The following is a 19973-nucleotide window of genomic DNA, read 5'->3' on the forward strand; positions in this document are numbered from 1 at the left end:
GCCCTGGCTACAAGCTCTACAGATGTATGGTGCCTCTGGGGCTGGTCAGGGGGTGCTGGTTGCTAGGAGATGAGACAGTCTCGAAGTAAACAAGCAAGCAGGCAAGGAAGCCCCAGCCAGCCCTTGCTGTTGGGAATGGACAGACAAGTCCCAGGCCCCTGTCGGGCAGTGTGAGGAGGCACCTCTCTCTGGGGTGGGGTTGGGTGGCTCAAAGACCAAGGGTGGTAGCAGTGGATGCCCAAAGGACTCCCAAGGAAAGAGTAAAGGAGAGGAGGCTGAGAGAACACTCAACAAGTGTGATGGCATGGGACTCGGAACCAGAGGAGACTCAGTCTGCACCAGATCCTTTGCCTCAGGCATCATCTGAACCAAGTCCTGGGCCTGATCCTGAAGAGTCCCAGTCTGCACAGGTCCCTCTGCAACAAGCATCAGCTGGGTCCAAGTCAGGGGCCTGAGTCTGCCTTGGCTCCAGATGCGGGGATGACCTCGTTGCCTCCAGCTGGGCCATCACTTACAGCTGCTCCACTACCGGTTGGGTCAGGGGAGGCTGAGGCAGCCCCTGGGTCTAGTAACCCACTGACATCTCCCGAGCTGCCGAGACTCAGGTCTGAGAGAAGGAGAGACCTGAGTACTCGCAGGAGGAGTGCTCGCCTTCGGGCGAAACAGGGAGGTGAGTCGCCGGGGGATCAGGACCGGCCGTTACCCTGACAAAGATAAAAGGCTGTCGGATCCCGCCCCAGGTTGCGGGAACAACATTGCTGTATGCTAGATCCTGCCTGAGATCCTGTACCTGTCCTTGCCTGGTTTCCTGCCTTGGCCCTGTCGGACTGACTCCTAGCAGAACCTTCGGATTCTAGTCCAGTCCTGGACTGCGTTTCACGGGTTACCCCCAGGCCCAGCACAACGAGGGTGTTAGAAAAAGGGTGAGAAGCTGCCAGCTCTGCAGGCAAGGGGTGACATAACTGGGCTCCTGAGCCCCCAGGGGTGCCACAGAAAGAATGTAGTTGGTCAAGGGAGCCGTGGGCTCAAAAAGGTTGAAAACCTCTGTACTAATCAAACCAGAAGCAATAAGAAGAGGAGGGTGAATGGTGCCAAGCAGCAGCTGATAGAGGAAGCAATAGTAGCAAGCAGGATTGAAAAAAAATGTGAACTTTCACATAATCTAGGAAATAACTGAAAAATAATTGCTTGAAACAGGGTTGATTCACAAAGCAATGGGCTTGTCAAATCAAAGTGCTTAGAGCAATAATTAATATAAATCCAGCATCTCAGTGTGAGGAGCCAAAATATACAATAAACACAACTCTCTGATATCTATTAGACAAGATCAGTACCTGTCGGATGGGCTCCCCTAGGATTTCTAGGGTGCCTGGATAGTTCTCAATGAGCGACACGTGAAGGTTGTTTTCTGCTCGTCTGTTGAGGGCAGACACAATGGCATACGCCTGCTCCAGCAGAGCACAGTTTTGACTGTTCCTTGCTTTGTTTCGAATTAGCTCCTGCAAATACATAAAATTGCTCCTGCAATTAGCTTCTGCAAATACATAAAATTGCACCGCTGGCATGATTTGTGTCTTACCAATTTATGAATACTTTCAACAAAGACATCTTCTAACAAATCACTGTTCTTATTTATTTAACTGGAAAAAAGAATTCTAGGAAATCCCAATGAATGTGAAAAAATAACTTGCACTTTTTCAAGAGCACGCCCCATGCTTCTCTCCTCTCTGATGGATGTTTGCTGGGATAACTCAATTGTTCAGAGCAATTGGTTCCCAAACTGTGCTCTGTGGAACACTTGGAAATACAAAATTGTGAATTTGTGTGGCCTTGAATTGTGTATAGGTAAATATTGGGTAGAAATTACTTATCTCCAGCAGTATGCTGTGCAGCAGTGTAGATAGCAAGTACAGTGGTAACTTGGGTTACAGATGCCTCAGGTTACAGACGCTTCAGGTTACAGACTCCGCTAACCCAGAAATAGTACCTTGGGTTAAGAACTTTGCTTCAGGATGAGAACAGAAATTGTGCAGCGGTGGCAGTGGGAGGCCCCATTAGCTAAAGTGGTACCTCAGGTTAAGAACTGTTTCAGGTTAAGAATGTACCTCCAGAACGAATTAAGTTTTTAACCCGGGGTACCACTGTATTAGGGTGTGGGTGGCATTGTGGGTTAAACCACAGAGCCTAGGACCTGCCAATCAGAAGGTTGGTGGTTCGAATCCCTGCGATGGGGTGAGCTCCCGTTGCTCGGTCCTTGCTCCTGCCAACCTAGCAGTTCAAAAGCGTGTCAAAGTGCAAGTAGATAAATAGGTACCACTCCGGCGGGAAGGTAAACAGCGTTTTCGTGCGCTTTTCTGATTCGCCAGAAGCGGCTTAGTCCTGCTGGCCACATGACCCAGAAGCTGTATGCCAGCTCCCTCGGCCAATAAAGCGAGATGAGCGCCGCAACTCCAGAGTCGGCCACGACTGGACCTAAGTGTCAGGGGTCCCTTTACCTTTACCTTTACCACTGTATTATAGACCAAAGTCATGCATCACCTCATCTTTGCCCACCAGCACCTTCTCAGAACCCCGCAAAACATCAAGAACATCACTGAAGCACACAGACAGAGAGACTCACCAGCACCACGCTAACCTGGTCTCCTCTGTAAGAAGTTTGCCACTCTTTCTGATCTGATTGTTAGCTTTGACACTTTTCCAGAATTACCTGGAAAGTTTCTATTGCTTATTAAATGCCGTGTTCCCTCCCACCTTGTGCCTTTGGCATATGGCTGACAATAGTGCTCCGTGCAAATTTTTCTCCTGAAAAGTGCTCTGTGACTCAAAACGTTTGGGAATTGCTAGGTCAGAGTGTGGTGTTGATAATGCCAAGGTTTCAGGTTCAATCCCCAGATGGGACAGTTGCAAATTCCTCCATTGCAGCGAGTTGGACTAGGTGAGCCTCAGGGTCTTTTCCAACTCTACAAATCTATGATTTTATGAACTGACTGGTGCAGATTTGTTTGCTGGCTTTCCCTGTGGCAAAGAGAAAGCTTGCCACTTTGTGATGCTATAAGAATGTAAGGCAATAAAGAATTAAGCAAAAACTGATTGTTAATGGGCCAAAGTGGAAAATTTAAGGTTAGATTGTGTTAAAATAAATTATAGAACAAAAAATTGAGAAAGATGGAAAGGATTTGCTGAAATAGCTAATTGAACTAGAATACAAAAAAGGGAGGTGTGAGGAGGTCAATGAAACAAGTAAATGAAAGGTAAAGATATGGAAATATTGGACGTGTTTTTAAATGTTTTTGTTTTTCTTGTTTTGCTGTATTGTTTTTTGTTTTTTGTTTTAGTTTTTTTTTAATTTTTGATGTATTGTAAGGTATTGTTTTGTTCTGTTAAACTTTTTATTGTTTCTTTCTTCTTTTTTCTGTAACTATTAAACCTCTAATAAATATTATTTTTAAAAAAATATATAAAAATGCAAGACAAGCCTGCTTAATCAGGCCAATGGTCCATATAATTCAGCATCCTGATTGCACAGTGACCAACCTGAAACCTATGGGAAGCCCAGAAACAGATTCTGAGCATGAACAAACTTTGCCCTCTTGTGGTTTCCAGCAACTGGTATTTAGAACCACTACTGTCTCCAACTGTGGAGGCAAAGCATAGTCATCATGGCTAGTAGTCATCAATATCCTTTTCCTCCATTAATCTGTCTGTCAGGTGTGTGGGCTCTGTGACCAATAGGATTCTGCAGGACTGGGGCCTTCCTAGGTTTGTTCTGAAGAGGCAAGGCACAGCCATAGCAAACTGTCACGGTCCGGTTCATGGGCGATCAAAGTCCCCGCTGGGGACGTTGGGACCATGGGCAAGATGGCGGGGTGGGAGCAGGAACGGGAGTCCAGAAGCCAGGAGCCAGAAAGCCAAGAGTCCGAGGGTCAGACAGCCAGGAGTCAAGAAGCCAAGGGTCCGAGGGTCAGGAAACAAGGAGTCACAAAGTCAAGGGTCCAAGGATCAAGAGTCAAACGCAGCAAGGCAGGGAACGTGTTGCTGTGGCAAAGAGCCGAAGGGAGAATGCTGACCTTATATCCCTTCCCAGCTCTTGCCACCAGGTGCTGTGAGTTACCAATCGGCCTCACCTGTGTGGCCGAGCCTTGCCTCTCCAGAACAAACTTAGGAAAGCCCCAGTCCTGCAGAGTCCTATTTGTTAAGTTGTAGGTGAACATATCAGACGACGCAGCGATTCTTCAAACAGCTCTTGTTTATTCACAGGCCAGGACAGAACTGAACTGAAGGGTTCAGCCAGCCTGCTTATATAGAGCTCCAGTACAATGTAACTGTAACAACTTTCTGTAACTATCCAATCACTGAACGTCACTTTCGATCCCTTATTTGCATATGTGGACCTGAACTATCTACAGTATCCCCCTGCTAGCCCAGGGTGAGAACTTCAGTACATAACATTATTGGTCACAGGGCCTGGCTCCTGCAAGCACACCTGACACTGACTAATTTGTAAGGTTTCATTAATCTTACTGGTTTGCCCCTGGGAGTTGTTCAGGCCTCAGGAATTTGGTAAGCTGACTTAGATTGTGATCAATGCTGAACCAGAAACAAGCTGGCGAGGACTAAATTATGAATAATCTCGGTGAAACCAAAATAATAAACAGGTGTCAAGTCAAGCTAAGAGAGAGAAATATTTGCCTACCCACACCCACCCGAAACAATGACACCAAGTATTAAAAGGAAATGCTCCTGACCTTAATTACAGTTTGATACTTCTGGATCCTGTTTATCGGTCTCTCTAGATAGTGCTGCAGAGGAAGCACTGGGGGCTGAGATGAGTCCGCAGAATATGTTCCCTCTATATATCGCTGCGCAAGGAAAAAAACAACGGTCAAGATTTTTCAGGCTGTCAGAACTCATATCGCCATTTAAAAGTTTTGGCTGCTTTGCAAATATCTGGCAGGCAGAGAGCGAGAGAGAAAATGAATAAGATTAAATAGGTATAAGCTTCAGCAGAGAAACAGATATCTAATTTGAATTCAAGTTTGTTCTTTCATCTCCCTGTATTTTTTTTTTTTTTGCTATTCTGAAAGATTTGAAATGTTAAGCTTCTGTACCAATGTGCTGATCAATTGCAATATGTATCTGACAGGGCCTTTGGTGTGAACAAAGAAACACAACAAGTTTAGGGGCTTGTTTTTAGGAAGCAGAACACTCTCCTTTGCAATAATGTGCGAGTGAAAATGAGCGTGCACATGGGTCAGTGGTGTCCAAACTTTTTTCAAAGAGGGCCAGATTTGATGAAGTGAAGGGCCGTGAGGGCCGACTAAAGGGCCGAATAAAGTTGTTGAGGTTTTTTTTTAGGATTTTACCCCAGGAAATGAACTGGAGTCGGATTATACCAACCGGCGGGGTAAATTAGGCCCCCAAAATGGACTTTGGACATGCTTGACATAAGTGAAGAATCCAGGCAGGTTTCAATGCAAAGGTTAGTTGTTGTTGTGGTGGTGGTGGTGGTGGTGTTGTTTGTTTGTTTAGTCGTGTCCGACTCTTCGTGACCCCATGGACCAGAGCACGCTAGGCACTCCTGTCTTCCACTGCCTCCCGCAGTTTGGTCAAACTCATCCTGGTAGCTTCGAGAACACTGTCCCACCATCTTGTCCTCTGTCGTCCCCTTCTCCTTGTGCCCTCCATCTTTCTCAACATCAGGGTCTTTTCCAGGGAGTCTTCTCTTCTCATGAGGTGGCCAAAGTATTGGAGCCTCAGCTTCAGATTCTGTCCTTCCAGTGAGCATTCAGGGCTGATTTCCTTCAGAATGGATAGGTACTCAAACCTAAATCTGGTTTGAAGAATCTCTTGCCTGACAATTAGCATATTTTTCACCCTATAGGACACACTTTCCCCCCTCCAAAAATGATGGGAAAATGTGTGTGCGTCCTATGGTGCGAATGCAGGCTTTCGCTGAAGCCTGGAGAGACCCACCGCCAGCCCCACAAGCTCAGGGGACAGCGGGGAGGCAGAACACAGCCATCCCGCTGTCCCCCGACTTGGTTAGAAGGCTGGTGGGGGGGAATAAATTTTTCCCCTTTATTCCCCCCCCCCAAAAAATCTAGGTGTGTCCTATGGGCCGGTGCATCCTATAGGGCGGAAAATACGGTAAATTAATCCACCGATACTGTTATAATAGAGTTGTGCAGTGAATGGACTTATTGGTACTGGACATGGGACAGCTATCCCAGCCATGAAGCTGAGTGGGACTGAATAGGTCTACTGAACTACTCAAGAACATCACCCAGAAGTTAATCCCTATATATTCAAAAGACGATACAATCAAATACTCAAATGTGTTTCCCAGTGGGAATGGCATGCATTATAGTAGCCAGCAATACTTACCTTATAGAACTCCTGAACAGTTTTGCTGACAACGACAGATTCAGCCTGTATACGGCCCACCAGGTACTGGATGTACCTGTCAAATTCCCCCTCATTCTTGATGAAGCACATAGCTACGTCATCATCAGTGTCACATTTCTGGAGCTCTGGGAAGAATGTCCTGTGGGGGAAAGGGTAATGAGAGGCAGAAGACCAAGGCCATAACAACCAAACTCTGGTTGGAATCATCCCAACCGACAGAATACACAGTTTGTTTGGTTTTTTTTACAGCAGTGCTGACATAAGCACAATACAGCTGCGAATCTATTCCCTAACAAAATATTATTCTGCTTTTATTTCCAAACTCAAAGCAGCTAACCGCAAATGGAAACAACAGTTAAAATATTCATAAAAATCCAGTCTTAAACTAACAGTACACAAGAATGTAAGAAAAACATGGCTGGTGGATCAGGCAAAAGGTCCATGTGGTCCAGAATCCTGTTCCCACAGTGGCCAACCATATGCCTACAAGTAGGACCTGAGCACATAGGAGCCAACTGCTATGGGCAGAGGGGCCTTTGCCCCCTCCCCCAATAAAATATGTGAGGGGGCCGGGGCCACCCAAAAGGTTGATGGTCATTGCCATTAAATCGTGTGTGTGCACCGTGTCATGTGATCAATTATACAGGGTGGGGCTTACTTGCCCCCCCCCATATTTTATACAAGTTGGCAACCCGCTTGAGCACAACTCCACTGAGCCACAAAAGTTTCCTTCACTTCCCTCCAACATAAGGTAAAGGTAAAGGGACCCCTGACCATTAGGTCCAGTCGTGACCGACTCTGGCGTTGCGGCGCTCATCTCACTTTATTGGCCGAGGGAGCCGGCGTACAGCTTCTGGGTCAGCATGACTAAGCCGCTTCTGTCGAACCAGAGCAGCGCACAGAAACACCGTTTACCTTCCCGCCGGAGTGGTACCTATTTATCTACTTGCACTTTGACGTGCTTTCGAACTGCTAGGTGGGCAGAAGCAGGGACCGAGCAACGGGAGCTCACCCCGTCGCGGGGATTCGAACCGCCGACCTTCTGATCGGCAAGTCCTAGGCTCTGTGGTTTAACCCACAGCGCCACCCACGTCCCTCCCCTCCAACATAGCGATGGATAAAACACTTTGCTTGGCTGGAAAGCATGGACCCCGAGTGGTTTTCTGTTTGTCCAGCTGCTTGCCCCAGAGAAAACACACTCTTTAACACTCTTCACCTCTGAATCAGAGCAAACATCAATCCATAGAAAACCCAATTGACGTTTGCTCCAATTCAGCAGTAAAAAGCGAGTTTTCCTAGGAGGAGACAGCTGGACAAGCAGAAGTGTGCAACAATCCATAGTCTAGTCAGCCTCCACCAGAAGCCTGCCTTAAAAAGCCAAGTCTTCACAGAGCAATAAAAACAGAGAAGGAAGCTGGAGGGTTTCGCAGGAAAGAGTCCCATCACTGTATTGATTTGTTTTTTGAATCGTATGTAGCATTTCCCTGAGTCTCCAAATTGCCTCCTCCCAAAGTGGCTGGTCCTCTAGAAAAAGGCCTATCAGTTCAGACATTCGCTGGTAGCTGGGCCTCTATCTCACTGACCATGCAGTCCCCCCAGTTATACATACATTGAATGGAAGTGGGTAATGTCGGTGATGTTCCTGAAGATGATGAGCTTCTGACTGGAAAGAGCCACAGGGACGACAGGGCAGGTCTCAGTGAACTGAATGTGGTGTGTCTGGAGGAACTCTAGGTCCTTGACAAATTCCTCCTCAGTGTTCAGCAAGTCCTGAATGATGAGGCTGGTGGAAAGAGAAAACAGGTGAATACATTAGAGAAGTAGTTCCAGGTCCAGCCCATAAAATGGTTCCTTCCACTATAACTAACATAGAATCATAGAGTTGGAAGAGACCACAAGGGCCATCGAGTCCAACCCCCTGCCAAGCAGGAAACACCATCAGAGCACTCCTGACATATGGTTGTCAAGCCTCTGCTTAAAGATCTCCAAAGAAGGAGACTCCACCACACTCCTTGGCAGCAAATTCCACTGTCGGACAGCTCTTACTGTCAGGAAGTTCTTCCTAATGTTTAGGTGGAATCTTCTTTCTTGTAGTTTGGATCCATTGCTCCATGTCCGCTTCTCTGGAGCAGCAGAAAACAACCTTTCTCCCTCCTCTAGGTGACATCCTTTTATATATTTGAACATGGCTATCATATCACCCCTTAACCTCCTCTTCTCCAGGCTAAACATGCCCAGCTCCCTTAGCCGTTCCTCATAAGGCATCGTTTCCAGGCCTTTGACCATTTTGGTTGCCCTCCTCTGGACACGTTCCAGTTTGTCAGTGTCCTTCTTGAACTGTGGTGCCCAGAACTGGACACAGTACTCCAGGTGAGGTCTGACCAGAGCAGAATACAGTGGCACTATTACTTCCCTTGATCTAGATGCTCTACTCCTATTGATGCAGCCCAGGAAGGGGGCATCTGGGAATACATCTGGGAAGGGGAGTTGGCAGGAAACTGGTGTAGTGCCCCAGTCTGGATTGAGAGCACAATCTGGGTTGTAGCCAGCACTAGGCAGAGTAAACCCACTGAAATTAATGGGCACGACTGGTTGAGGTCCATTCATTTCAATGGGTGTTAGAACTTAGTTGGACTCAGCCCTCTGGAATGGCTCCAAAACTGGTTTTTAATTCAGAATAAAAGTGGAGAGTTCATAGATAACATAACCCCACCCGTAGTGAAAAACGAAATTGGACCTCTCTTACAGGAGGGACCTTCATGAAGTGCCCACCTCAACTTCTTTTTATATTCATCCTCTGAAACTGATTCTCCATGGAACTCTGGAACTTCTGGAATGCCCCACTCAGCAGACAGCTAAAAATAATAAAGGGAATAAAAGTTAAGATCTGGTAATTTCTGCATCTACTGGGAGCACGTTTGTGGAGTTACTTCAGGCCATGTGCTTCTCCGATATCTCGAATGAAGGAGAAGCTAGAACTGCTTTTATTTATTATATTTATATATTGAAATTGAAATACTTTATTGTCACTTGTACACAGTGAGATTACACGAGAACCCCCCACTCAGCTCTCTTAGTCTTAATTCCCCTCGTTTACTGACGCACACCCACCAAACCCGAAAGTCAGTTGCCCTGTTGTTATCTTTTCATTCAGCAGCCTAACAGCCCATGGATAGAAGCTGTTCTTTACCCTGTTGGTGCGACTAAACCTGCTTCTATATCTTCTGCCCGAGGGCAGGAGATCAAGAAAGTGCCGGCCAGGGTGTGAATCATCCCTGAGAATTTTCCTCATTCTCCTGAGGCAACGTTCTTCTGCTATTTCATCCAGCAGATTCACAGGACAGCCCATAATATCTTGTGCTGTATTCACCACCCTCTGTAGGCACTTCCTATCATTTGATGTCAAACCAGCGTACCACACCGTGACGCAGTATGAAAGGACACTTTCTATTGTTGACCGGTAGAAGGAGATCATCAAATGTTGATTGACATCGTTCTTCCGCAATACTCTGAGGAGATGGAGTCTCTGTTGGGCTTTCTTAACCACCTGGGTTGTTATTTATTTTCCAAGTAAGGTCTTCACTGAGATAAACTAGGAATTTAAAGGAAGAGACTCTCTCCACACAGCCCTCCCCGATGTACAGCGGGGCTAGGTCTCCTCTCTTCCTCCGATAGTCCAACACCATATCACCCTTCCTCCTCAAAGAGGTTGGGGCAATGTACAATACAGTCAGATAAATTGTTTACACAACTTTGGCTTGTCTGCGTGTCCCTGAGGAAATCTCAAACAAAAGGTATCTGATGTTGGAGAACCCAAACATGGAGGATTCTCACCTTTAACCTCTTGTCCAGATAGGCGGGAGAAACCCAACCTTGCCTGGATGGGTTCGACTTGGTGGGCTTGGTCCTCACCAGCCATTTCAGAGGATGAGCCGAATCCAGGACTTCCACGTATTGTCCTTCCTTCAGGCTGATGGTTTCACGATCAGCACCCATGGGCAGGTAGTCTGCTGTAACCATGTAGATGTCAAAAATCTGTAGGAAGATGGTGTTTTCAGTATATATATTTTTATAGGAAAAGGACACCAATTTGCAGAAAGCATACTTGATATTCATATCACATCCACACCATACTACATGGCTCCCCCCCCCCCGCCAAAGAGTCCTGGGAACTATAGTTTGCCCTCCACAGGGCTACCGTTCCCAGCACCTTTTACAAACTACAGGTGCGAGGATTTTGGGGGAGAAGCCATGTGCTATCAATGTGCAGTGCTGGTGTGACATTAGAGAGACTGACTGCCACAACCAGTTGCTTCTAGCTGCATCTAGAATTACAGAGAGCATTAGTTTGGTCTACTGGACTCAGCCCTTGATTAAATCCCACCCAGCCAAGCACTGGCTAGATCAGTGGTTCCCAACCTTTTCCCTCAACTGAAAATTTCTGATGGTCTTTGTGGACCACTTATCAATGTTTCTGCTTGTTGTAGCAATGTGCAGCGCTGGATGCTGTAAAAAATAAGTAGGAACATTTCATACAAACCCTTCCACTAGATGGTAATTTGGCTAATCCCAAATTTGCTTTTAGAAGAAGAAGAGGAGTTTGGATTTGATATCCCGCCTTTCACTCCCCTTCAGGAGTCTCAAAGCGGCTAACATTCTCCTTTCCCTTCCTCCCCCACAACAAACACTCTGTGAGGTGAGTGGGGCTGAGAGACTTCAGAGAAGCGTGACTGGCCCAAGGTCACCCAGCAGCTGCATGTGGAGGAGCAGAGACGCGAACCCGGTTCACCAGATTACGAGTCTACCGCTCTTAACCACTACACCACACTGGAATGAAATACATGGCAGTGTGAGAGGGTTACCAAAAGCAATAGTGGTCCAAATGCCCATAGACTGCTTACTTCTAGTCAAAACGGTATCTATCTTCCAGCCACAGATCAACACCACCTAAAATTTTATACTAGAGTTACTATCTCGTGATCAGGAGCTCTTTCTATTGTGAATCAATTTTCACCTCAAACGTGCTCCATCCAACCAGTTTCTCAAGCCCAAAAGCAGTCTTCCAAATTACCTCAAGGAATGAAGAACACACCTTTATGAACTGGTGGTAGAAAGTCTGTACTAGGAATCTACACCTGTAAGGCAAACTGGCTTCATTTGGGACGGGTGGGGAGGGGAGGCATTGGGTTGGGCCATTATATTATTCCTGTGGAGCAGTCAAAAGGTCTCAACTCTCTGGGCCCAACACCAATTGCTATGCTAGTTTGAGATACAATGCTGTAGTTGCCTTTTTATATTCTGGGGAACTCATGGAATGTTCTGTGCTGAATCACTCTTCCTTGGGCATGCATCAGCCCTGAGTGCTCCCTGGAAGGACAGATCCTGAAGCTGAGGCTCCAAGACTTTGGCCACCTCATGAGAAGAGAAGACTCCCTGGAAAAGACCCTGGTGTTGGGAAAGATGGAGGGCACAAGGAGAAGGGGACGGCAGAGGATGAGATGGTTGGACAGTGTTCTCGAAGCTACAAGCATGAGTCTGACCCAACTGCGGGAGGCAGTGGAAGACAGGAGTGCCTGGCGTGCTCTGGTCCATGGGGTCACAAAGAGTCGGACACGACTAAACGACTAAACAACAACAACAAAATATTATACCTCTCCCCTTGCATCCCCCTCATCTGATTCAGAGGAAGACTCCTGAGCAGTTGAGGAAGGCCTGGACCTGCCGTGTCGTGGGGATGCAGACGGCGTTTTTGATTCATCATCACTGTCGGCTCCAGGTACTTGAAGTGTGGCTGAAGTGGAAACATAAACAATTAAAATACACTCCTAGCAAATAATTGCTTTGTTTTGTGAAATAGCATGCTTCTGTTCATTCATTTAGTTTATACCCTACTTCTTAACTTAGAACCAAGTCCTTAAGTGAACTTGCACTATAAAGCAATCAGATGCCTTTAAATCAATTAAAAACCCCAAACGAGCCACAGTGAAATCAAATCCAGAAACAGCAACATAAAGACTAGTCTAAACCTTCCAGTCTGAATATTTGGCTGATGTTGGATGTGACTGTTAATTATTGTTGTGACTAGTCACAACCTCCTCTTTCCTAAACGCCAACTCTGAGATTTCCACACTAGCATTTTGAAATTTGCGTAGGGAACTGTCTGAAAAAGGTCCAATGAGACGCCTTTGATAGTGACCAATAAACATGAGCTAGTCTGGCATGTATGCTTCTGTCTTAGACTGAAAACGGACTGTCAACATGCTCAGACAAGCTGTTACCTTGACTAATCTTTGCAGATACCATTTCTGTGATCTGCGATGTCAGTTTCTGGAGGAATTCCTCAGTCCCAACCTCAGCAAGTGAAATATGTTCCCCTGTCAAAGAAGAGTGAGGTGCTTAATAATAATAATAATAATAATAATAATAATAATAATAATAATAATTTATTATTTATACCCCACCCATCTGGCTGAGTTTCCCCAGCCACTCTGGGCGGCTCCCAATCAAATGTTAAAAACAGTACAGCATTAGATATTAAAAACTTCCCTGAACAGGGCTGCCTTCAGATGTCTTTTAAAGATAGGATAGCTGCTTATTTCCTTCACATCTGATGGGAGGGCGTAACACAGGGTGGGCACCACTACCGAGAAGGCCCTCTGTCTGGTTCCCTGTAACCTCACTTCTCGCAATGAGGGAACCGCCAGAAGGCCCTTGTCGCTGGATCTCAGTGTCCGGGCTGAACGATGGGGGTGGAGATGCTCCTTCAGGTATACTGAACTGAGGCCGTTTAGGGCTTTAAAGGTCAGCACCAACACTTTGAATTGTGCTCGGAAATGTACTGGGAGCCAATGCAGATCTCTCAGGACCGGTGTTATGTGGTCCCGGCTGCCGCTCCCAGTCACCAGTCTAGCTGCCGCATTCTGGATGAATTGCAGTTTCTGAGTCACCTTCAAAGGTAGCCCCACGTAGAGCCGCCATGGACAGCTGTGAGTCCAAAATGACTCCCAAGCTGTGCACCCGGTCCTTCAGGGGCACAGTTACCCCATTCAAGACCAGGGAATCCCCCACACCCACCCTCCCCCTGTCCCCCAAAACAGCACTTCTGTCTTGTCAGGATTCAACCTCAATCTGTTAAGCCATGAAGTCATAGGAAGCTGTTTATACCCATCTCGATCAGTAGTGTCTGCTATGACTAGGGCTCAACAACTTTAACACACACCCCACCCCCCACCCCCCAAAAAAGTTCAATAACTTTTTCCGGATTTTCACTTCTGGGAACCCTAGCAATGAATGCCAGAGAGTCTATAAAGGAACGAAGCAAACACAGACACAATTCATGATAGACATAATTTTGTGTCCAGGGCAGCTGTCTACCAGCAACATCTGGGACACCAGCTGAAATCCTACCAGCCTGTGCACTGGTGTTGCCAGACTGGTGCATGCTCTGGTTATCTCCCGCTTGGACTACTGCAATGCGCTCTACGTGGGGCTACCTTTGAAGGTGACTCGGAAAGTACAACTAATCCAGAATGTGGCAGCTAGACTGGTGACTGGGAATGGCTGTTGGGACCAGTCATAAAGGATATACTTTGGTTCCCACTACTTTTTTGAGCACAATTCAAAGCATTGGTGTTGACCTTTAAAGCTCTAAACAGCCTCAGCCCTGTATACCTGAAGAAGTGTCTCCACCTGCATTGTTCAGGCCGGACAATAAGGACCAGCTCTGAGGGCCTTCTGGGGTTCTCTCACTGTGAGATGTGAAGCTACAGGGAACCAGGCAGAGGGCCTTCTTGGTAGTGGCACCCGCCCTGTGGAACGCCCTTCCATCAGATGTCAAGGAAATAAACAACTATCTGACTTTTAGAAGACATCTGAAGGCAGCCCTGTTTATGGAAGCTTTTAATGTCTTACTGTGCTTTTATATTCTGTCAGAAGCTGTCCAGAGTGGCTTGGGCAACCCAGTCAGATGGGTGGCATACAAATAAATTATTATTATTATTAATGCAAAACCATGAGAAAAATAGCCCAAGCTCTTGCTACAGAGATGAGCAGCCAATAAACATATTACAAGTGAGAAGGCCAGCACTGGATTACACATACGGGGGAAAGACACACAAAATAAATAAATAATAATATAATAATAATAATTTACTATTTATACCCCACCCTCTGGCTGGCTTTTCCCAGCCACTCTGGGTAGCTTCCAACAAAACACTAAAATACAATAACCTATTCAACATTAAAAGCTTCCCTAAACAGGGCTGCTTCAGATGTCTTCTAAAAGTCTGGTAGTTGTTGTTCTCTTTGACATCTGATGGGAGGGCATTCCACAGGGCAGGAGCCACTGCCAAGAAGGCCCTCTGCCTGGTTCCCTGTAACTTGGCTTCTCGCAGTGAGGGAACCACCACAAGGCCCTCGGAGCTGGACCTCAGCAGAACGATGGAGGTGGAGACGCTCCTTCAGGTATACTGGACCTTTAGGGCTTTCAAGGTCAGCACCAACACTTTAAATTGTGCTCGGAAACGTACTGGGAGCCAGTGTAGGTCTTTCAAGACCAGTGTTCTATGGTCTCGGCGGCCGCTCCCAGCATGAAAACATTTTTACCACCCTTCCCACCTTTCATGGCGTATTTCTCCTGAGACATCTGTACTTCAGTATAGATGCCAGGATACAAGATGTACAAAGCCTTGCAAAAGGTATGAATGGTGCACAGGTGCATAAATTGCATAAATCAAAGCAATCATTTCAAAATACAGTGGTGCCTCGCAAGACGAAAAGAATCCGTTCCGCGAGTCTCTTCGTCTTGCGGTTTTTTCCGTCTTGCAAAGCAAGCCCATTAGTGGATTAGCGCTATTAGCGCTATTAGCGGTTTAGCGGCTATTAGCGGCTATTAAAGGTTTAAGGGATTAGCGGATTAGCTGCTAAAAGGCTATTAGCGGCTATTAAAGTCTTAAGGGATTAGCGGATTAGCTGCTAAAAGGCTATTAGCGGCTTAGATCAGCTGATAAGCGGCTTAGATCAGCTGTTAAGTGGCTTGGCGAACAGCTGTTCAGCGGCTTAGGGGCTTGGGAAAAAGGGGGGAGGGGAAAAAAACCCCAGGAATCGCAATACATTTTCGTCTTGCGAAGCAAGCCCATAGCAAATTTGTTTTGCGAAGCACCTCCAAAACGGAAAACCCTTTCGTCTAGCGGGTTTTCCGTCTTGCGAGGCATTCGTCTTGCGGGGCACCACTGTACTTGCAAGCAGGGCGCTATTTTGAAATGAGAATCCCTATTTGAAAGGCAGGAACACCCTCCCATAGTTGACATGATGCATACACATTTAGTAGTTTAGTATCTGTTACCCTAAGTGTCACCAGTACAACTGACATGATGCCTTGCCTGACAGATACAATTCCTGGTTGAATGGGAAGGTAGCTAGTTGCAGATTTAAAGCATGGGTAGGCAAACTAAAGCCCAGGGGCCGGATCCAGCCCAATCGCCTTCTAAATCCGGCCCGCAGATAGTCCAGGAATCAGTGTGTTTTTTCATGAGTAGAATGTGTGCTTTTATTTAAAATGCATCTCTGGGTTATTTGCGGGGCATAGGAATTTGTTCATTATTATTTTTTTCCAAAATATAGTCCGGCCCAGCACAAGGTCTGAGGGACAGTGGACCGGCCCCCTGCTGAAAAAGTTTGCTGACCCCTGATATAAAGCAATGAATTTAATTTGAACATGAACTGCATGAACCTGGCAACATTTATTTGATCAAGAAATCAAAGACTACGGCTTTAAACTATGTAATTCATATTAGAGAACGTTATACAGAACAGACAAACTTTGATCTATATGAGTAACATTTTGAAGTTAAAGCACAGGCGAAACTTTTCATACCTTTTCTGCCTTCAGAAACCCCGACTCTAAGGAAGAGAAAAGGGAAGGCATAAATATATGAGAATTTATAAAGCGCTTAATAATTGGGGGAAAAAATCCCTAAGCAGCATACATCAAAACTATTTAGAATGATTATCAATGATACACAGATAAAATGAGCAAATTTTAAAGTAACTGTGCACAGATGGATTATAATTCCCGACAGGCTTGTTTAGCGGTTGCTTGAAACATTAGAATGAGGGTGCCTGCCTAATATTAATATAAGTGCAGCCACACTAAAAGTTCAACACCTCACAGAAATGGAGCAAATGTCATATAATACTTTTAAGACTGCAAATTCCGTAGATTGAAGTGGTCGAGGAAGCATACAGAGGCCAGGCAATCTCAGGTACACTGGTCTCAAGCTGTGATAAAATTTAAAAATTCATAAAACTTATATACCGCATGATTGCCCTCCCCCACGCCAAACAAAATCCCTCAGAATGGTTTGCAAAACAAAGAAACCAATAAAATTATCAGTGAAAACGGTTTTTAAAAATCTGCTTAAAACATTCAAGAAAATTATAAAATCAGTGATCAACTGAAAACAGATTAAAATGCAAACCAATACTTTACATTTCTGGGAAGGTTTCCCTGGAGAAAAAATGTTTTTAGCAGGGGCCAAAAAGAGTGCAGTGAGTTCAATAGGCAGGGAGATGCAGAGTGTGGCCATCTTTACAGGGGGAAATGCATTTTAAAGGATACCAAAATTGGAATTCAGTAACTGAATAACATAAAGTTCAAAACATCACCAATATCATTACGTGTTAACAAGAACTTTCAGACATTACCCATGTTCTTTCTTTTCTTTTTCTTCATACCTGCAACAAGAAGAAGAGTTTGGATTTGATATCCTGCCTTTCACTCCCTTTAAGGAGTCTCAAAGCGGCTAACATTCTCCTTTCCCCTCCTCCCTCACAACAAACACTCTGTGAGGTGAGTGGGGCTGAGAGACTTCAGAAAAGTGTGACTGGCCCAAGGTCACCCAGCAGCTGCATGTGGAGGAGCAGGGAATCGAACCCGGTTCCCCAGATTACGAGTCCACCGCTCTTAACCACTACACCACACTGGCTCTCAACAAAAACAAAAAGGGAAGAATGAGGTGAGGAGAACAGGATCTCCGGTGAGTTTCCAGTCTGAAAATTTTAAGACGCGTTCAGTTTTTTTCTAGTCTCCCCGTGCAGCATCCAAACCTCCAGGCACACAGCCTCCCACTTACCCAAGTGATGTCATGATGGCCTCTGTCACCATCACACGCTCCTGGGTCAGAACCTCGGCCTCTTTCACTGCAAGGGAAAGAAGGACAGCAAACCTATCAGTAGGCGTGTCTCAGGCTGGGGAATATTTTTCATCCTTCCCAAGCTTTGTTGGGGATATGGGTGAGGGAGATGTTGGAATTCAACTACCCTGCCTTGGCTCAAGTTAGATGTCACCATTTTAATTGAAAGCAATTTTGCCTTATAATGACGGGGTGGCCTGTAAGGTAAAGGTAAAGGTGTTAGGATATTTCCGTTCCACCTTAAAAGGGAGCAGGCTTTGAGTCACAGAGTCTGCGTATTTCCTGTTTTCACAGGATGTTTCTGTTGTGTCTTTGCTTTTCGTTTCTCACTCACTGCCGGAACTCTCTCAAGCAGGCAGTCATGGTTTTTCTTTGTTCTGATCAACGCTGAATAAACCTCTAAATAATGCTCTCCTGGGTGCATCTTTTGCTGTGTGAACTCTGCTGATAGAGTGTGCAAGAGCTCTAGAATGTGGGAAGCTATTTCTAGAGCTTGTGTCGCTAATTGCTGATACTGCGTGTCTACGGGAGATCAATGGACGTCCGGAGACGACATGGAGGTCAACATGGACTTTGTCTCCCTGGCAGTATCCCAACAAAAGGTACCCCTGACTGTTTGTTAGGTCCAGTTGCGGATGACTCTGGGGTTGCGGTGCTCATCTCAATCTATAGGCAGAGGGAGCCAGCATTTGTCCAGACAGCTTCTGGGTCATGTGGCCAGCATGACTAAGCCACTTCTGGCGAACCAGAGCAGCGCACAGAAATGCCATTTACCTTCCCTCCAGAGTGATACCTATTCATCTACTTGCACTTGATGTGCTTTAGAACTGCTAGGTTGGCAGGAGCTGGGACCGTGCAACAGGAGCTCACCCCGTTGCAGGGATTCGAACTGCCAACCTTCTGATCAGCCAGCCCTAGGCTCTGTGGTTTAGACCACAGTGCCACCTGCGTTCCATTGGGGTGGCCTGTAGTTCTCCCCTATTTCCAGGCCTTTTGTGTTCAGTGTCTCTAGCAGGACCAGACCTGACTTCTTGTTGGTGGCATCTGTCTCAAGAGACAATGGAGAGAGCCTCCAGGGGTGAAGTCAACACACTGCATTAGCAGCACTGCAGTGACTTCCCTGGTGCTCAAGTCTGGCCAGTGTGTCTGGAGGTCCTGGGCCGCCCAGATGACAAGATTCAGCCTGGCTGATGTGGTCCAAAGGAAAGCAGAGCAATACATTCTGCACCTGCTTGGCTGTGGGAATTGCTGGAAGGAGGCGTACAAAGCGCCAGCCAACCGTCTTAGGGATTCCACTCCAGATGTGCGTAGGCCTTACTCCTTAACCTTTCCTTCTCATTAACATGCATAGAAATTTGCAGATAAACTGGGTGCAGAGCTCTGGACTCTGGGCTGCTGTGATATCAAAGCAGTTCAGCTTGTGGCAAGGGAGAACTCGAAACCTCAGTAGAAGCTCATTTGCATCAGATTTTATCCTTCTTCCAAGATCCTGTGACTTTTTCACAAGTTGGGGAAAGCAGTATTGTTTTTATTTGTGGGGTGATGTGGAGTGTACAGGCTCTGTACATGTAAGATGGATTTCCATGGCCACTGGTGACCACACAGAAACCCAGAGATTATGAGGAGCTACAGGAGGGCAACCAAAATGGTCAAAGGCCTGGAAACGATGCCTTATGAGGAACGGCTAAGGGAGCTGGGCATGTTTAGCCTGGAGAAGAGGAGGTTAAGGGGTGATATGATAGCCATGTTCAAATATATAAAAGGATGTCACATTGAGGAGGGAGAAAGGTTGTTTTCTGCTGCTCCAGAGAAGCGGACACGGAGCAATGGATCCAAACTACAAGAAAGAAGATTCCACCTAAACATTAGGAAGAACTTCCTGACAGTAAGAGCTGTTCGACAGTGGAATTTGCTGCCAAGGAGTGTGGTGGAGTCTCCTTCTTTGGAGGTCTTTAAGCAGAGGCTTGACAACCATATGTCAGGAGTGCTCTGATGGTGTTTCCTGCTTGGCAGGGGGTTGGACTCGATGGCCCTTGTGGTCTCTTCCAACTCTATGATTCTATGATTCTATGAACTAGCATGAAGCCAATTTTAATAAAACAGCCAGCACATATAAATGTGGAAATAGAGGAGAAGTTGGTGAAGCGCTTACCATCCAGAACTTCTAAGGAGGAGCTACAGATAGACTGCCCAGCCTGATTGGACGCAATACAGGTGTAGTTTCCACTGAACTCCTTCTTCACATCCAGCAAGATGAGACTATGATGCATGTTGGAGCTGGCAAGTTTATAGCCTGGGGTGTCCGGCTTGATCCAAAGGATGTCTTCTCCGTGGTACTCTTCCTTTAGCCAAGTCACTGAGGGTGGTGGACATCCT

General features: G+C 46.2%; 1 protein-coding gene across 1 annotated transcript in view; it reads right to left on the minus strand.

The window, feature by feature from the left end:
- The window catches only part of OBSCN (obscurin, cytoskeletal calmodulin and titin-interacting RhoGEF), a 263533-nt gene that overhangs the window by 80809 nt on the left and 162751 nt on the right, over positions 1-19973 (minus strand). The window contains exons 72-83 of the mRNA XM_083405850.1: positions 19750-19971; positions 17538-17604; positions 17110-17139; positions 16262-16305; positions 12684-12779; positions 12057-12196; positions 10240-10440; positions 9178-9260; positions 8015-8188; positions 6385-6544; positions 4746-4859; positions 1335-1499 (exon numbers count right to left, since the gene is read on the minus strand). Of these exons, the coding sequence (XP_083261976.1) occupies positions 1335-1499; positions 4746-4859; positions 6385-6544; positions 8015-8188; positions 9178-9260; positions 10240-10440; positions 12057-12196; positions 12684-12779; positions 16262-16305; positions 17110-17139; positions 17538-17604; positions 19750-19971 (1496 nt within the window). The remainder of the gene's footprint in view (positions 1-1334; positions 1500-4745; positions 4860-6384; positions 6545-8014; positions 8189-9177; positions 9261-10239; positions 10441-12056; positions 12197-12683; positions 12780-16261; positions 16306-17109; positions 17140-17537; positions 17605-19749; positions 19972-19973) is intronic.

This window comes from Podarcis tiliguerta (assembly GCF_965153285.1).
Source record: "Podarcis tiliguerta genome assembly, chromosome: 12".
NCBI lineage: Eukaryota > Metazoa > Chordata > Lepidosauria > Squamata > Lacertidae > Podarcis > Podarcis tiliguerta.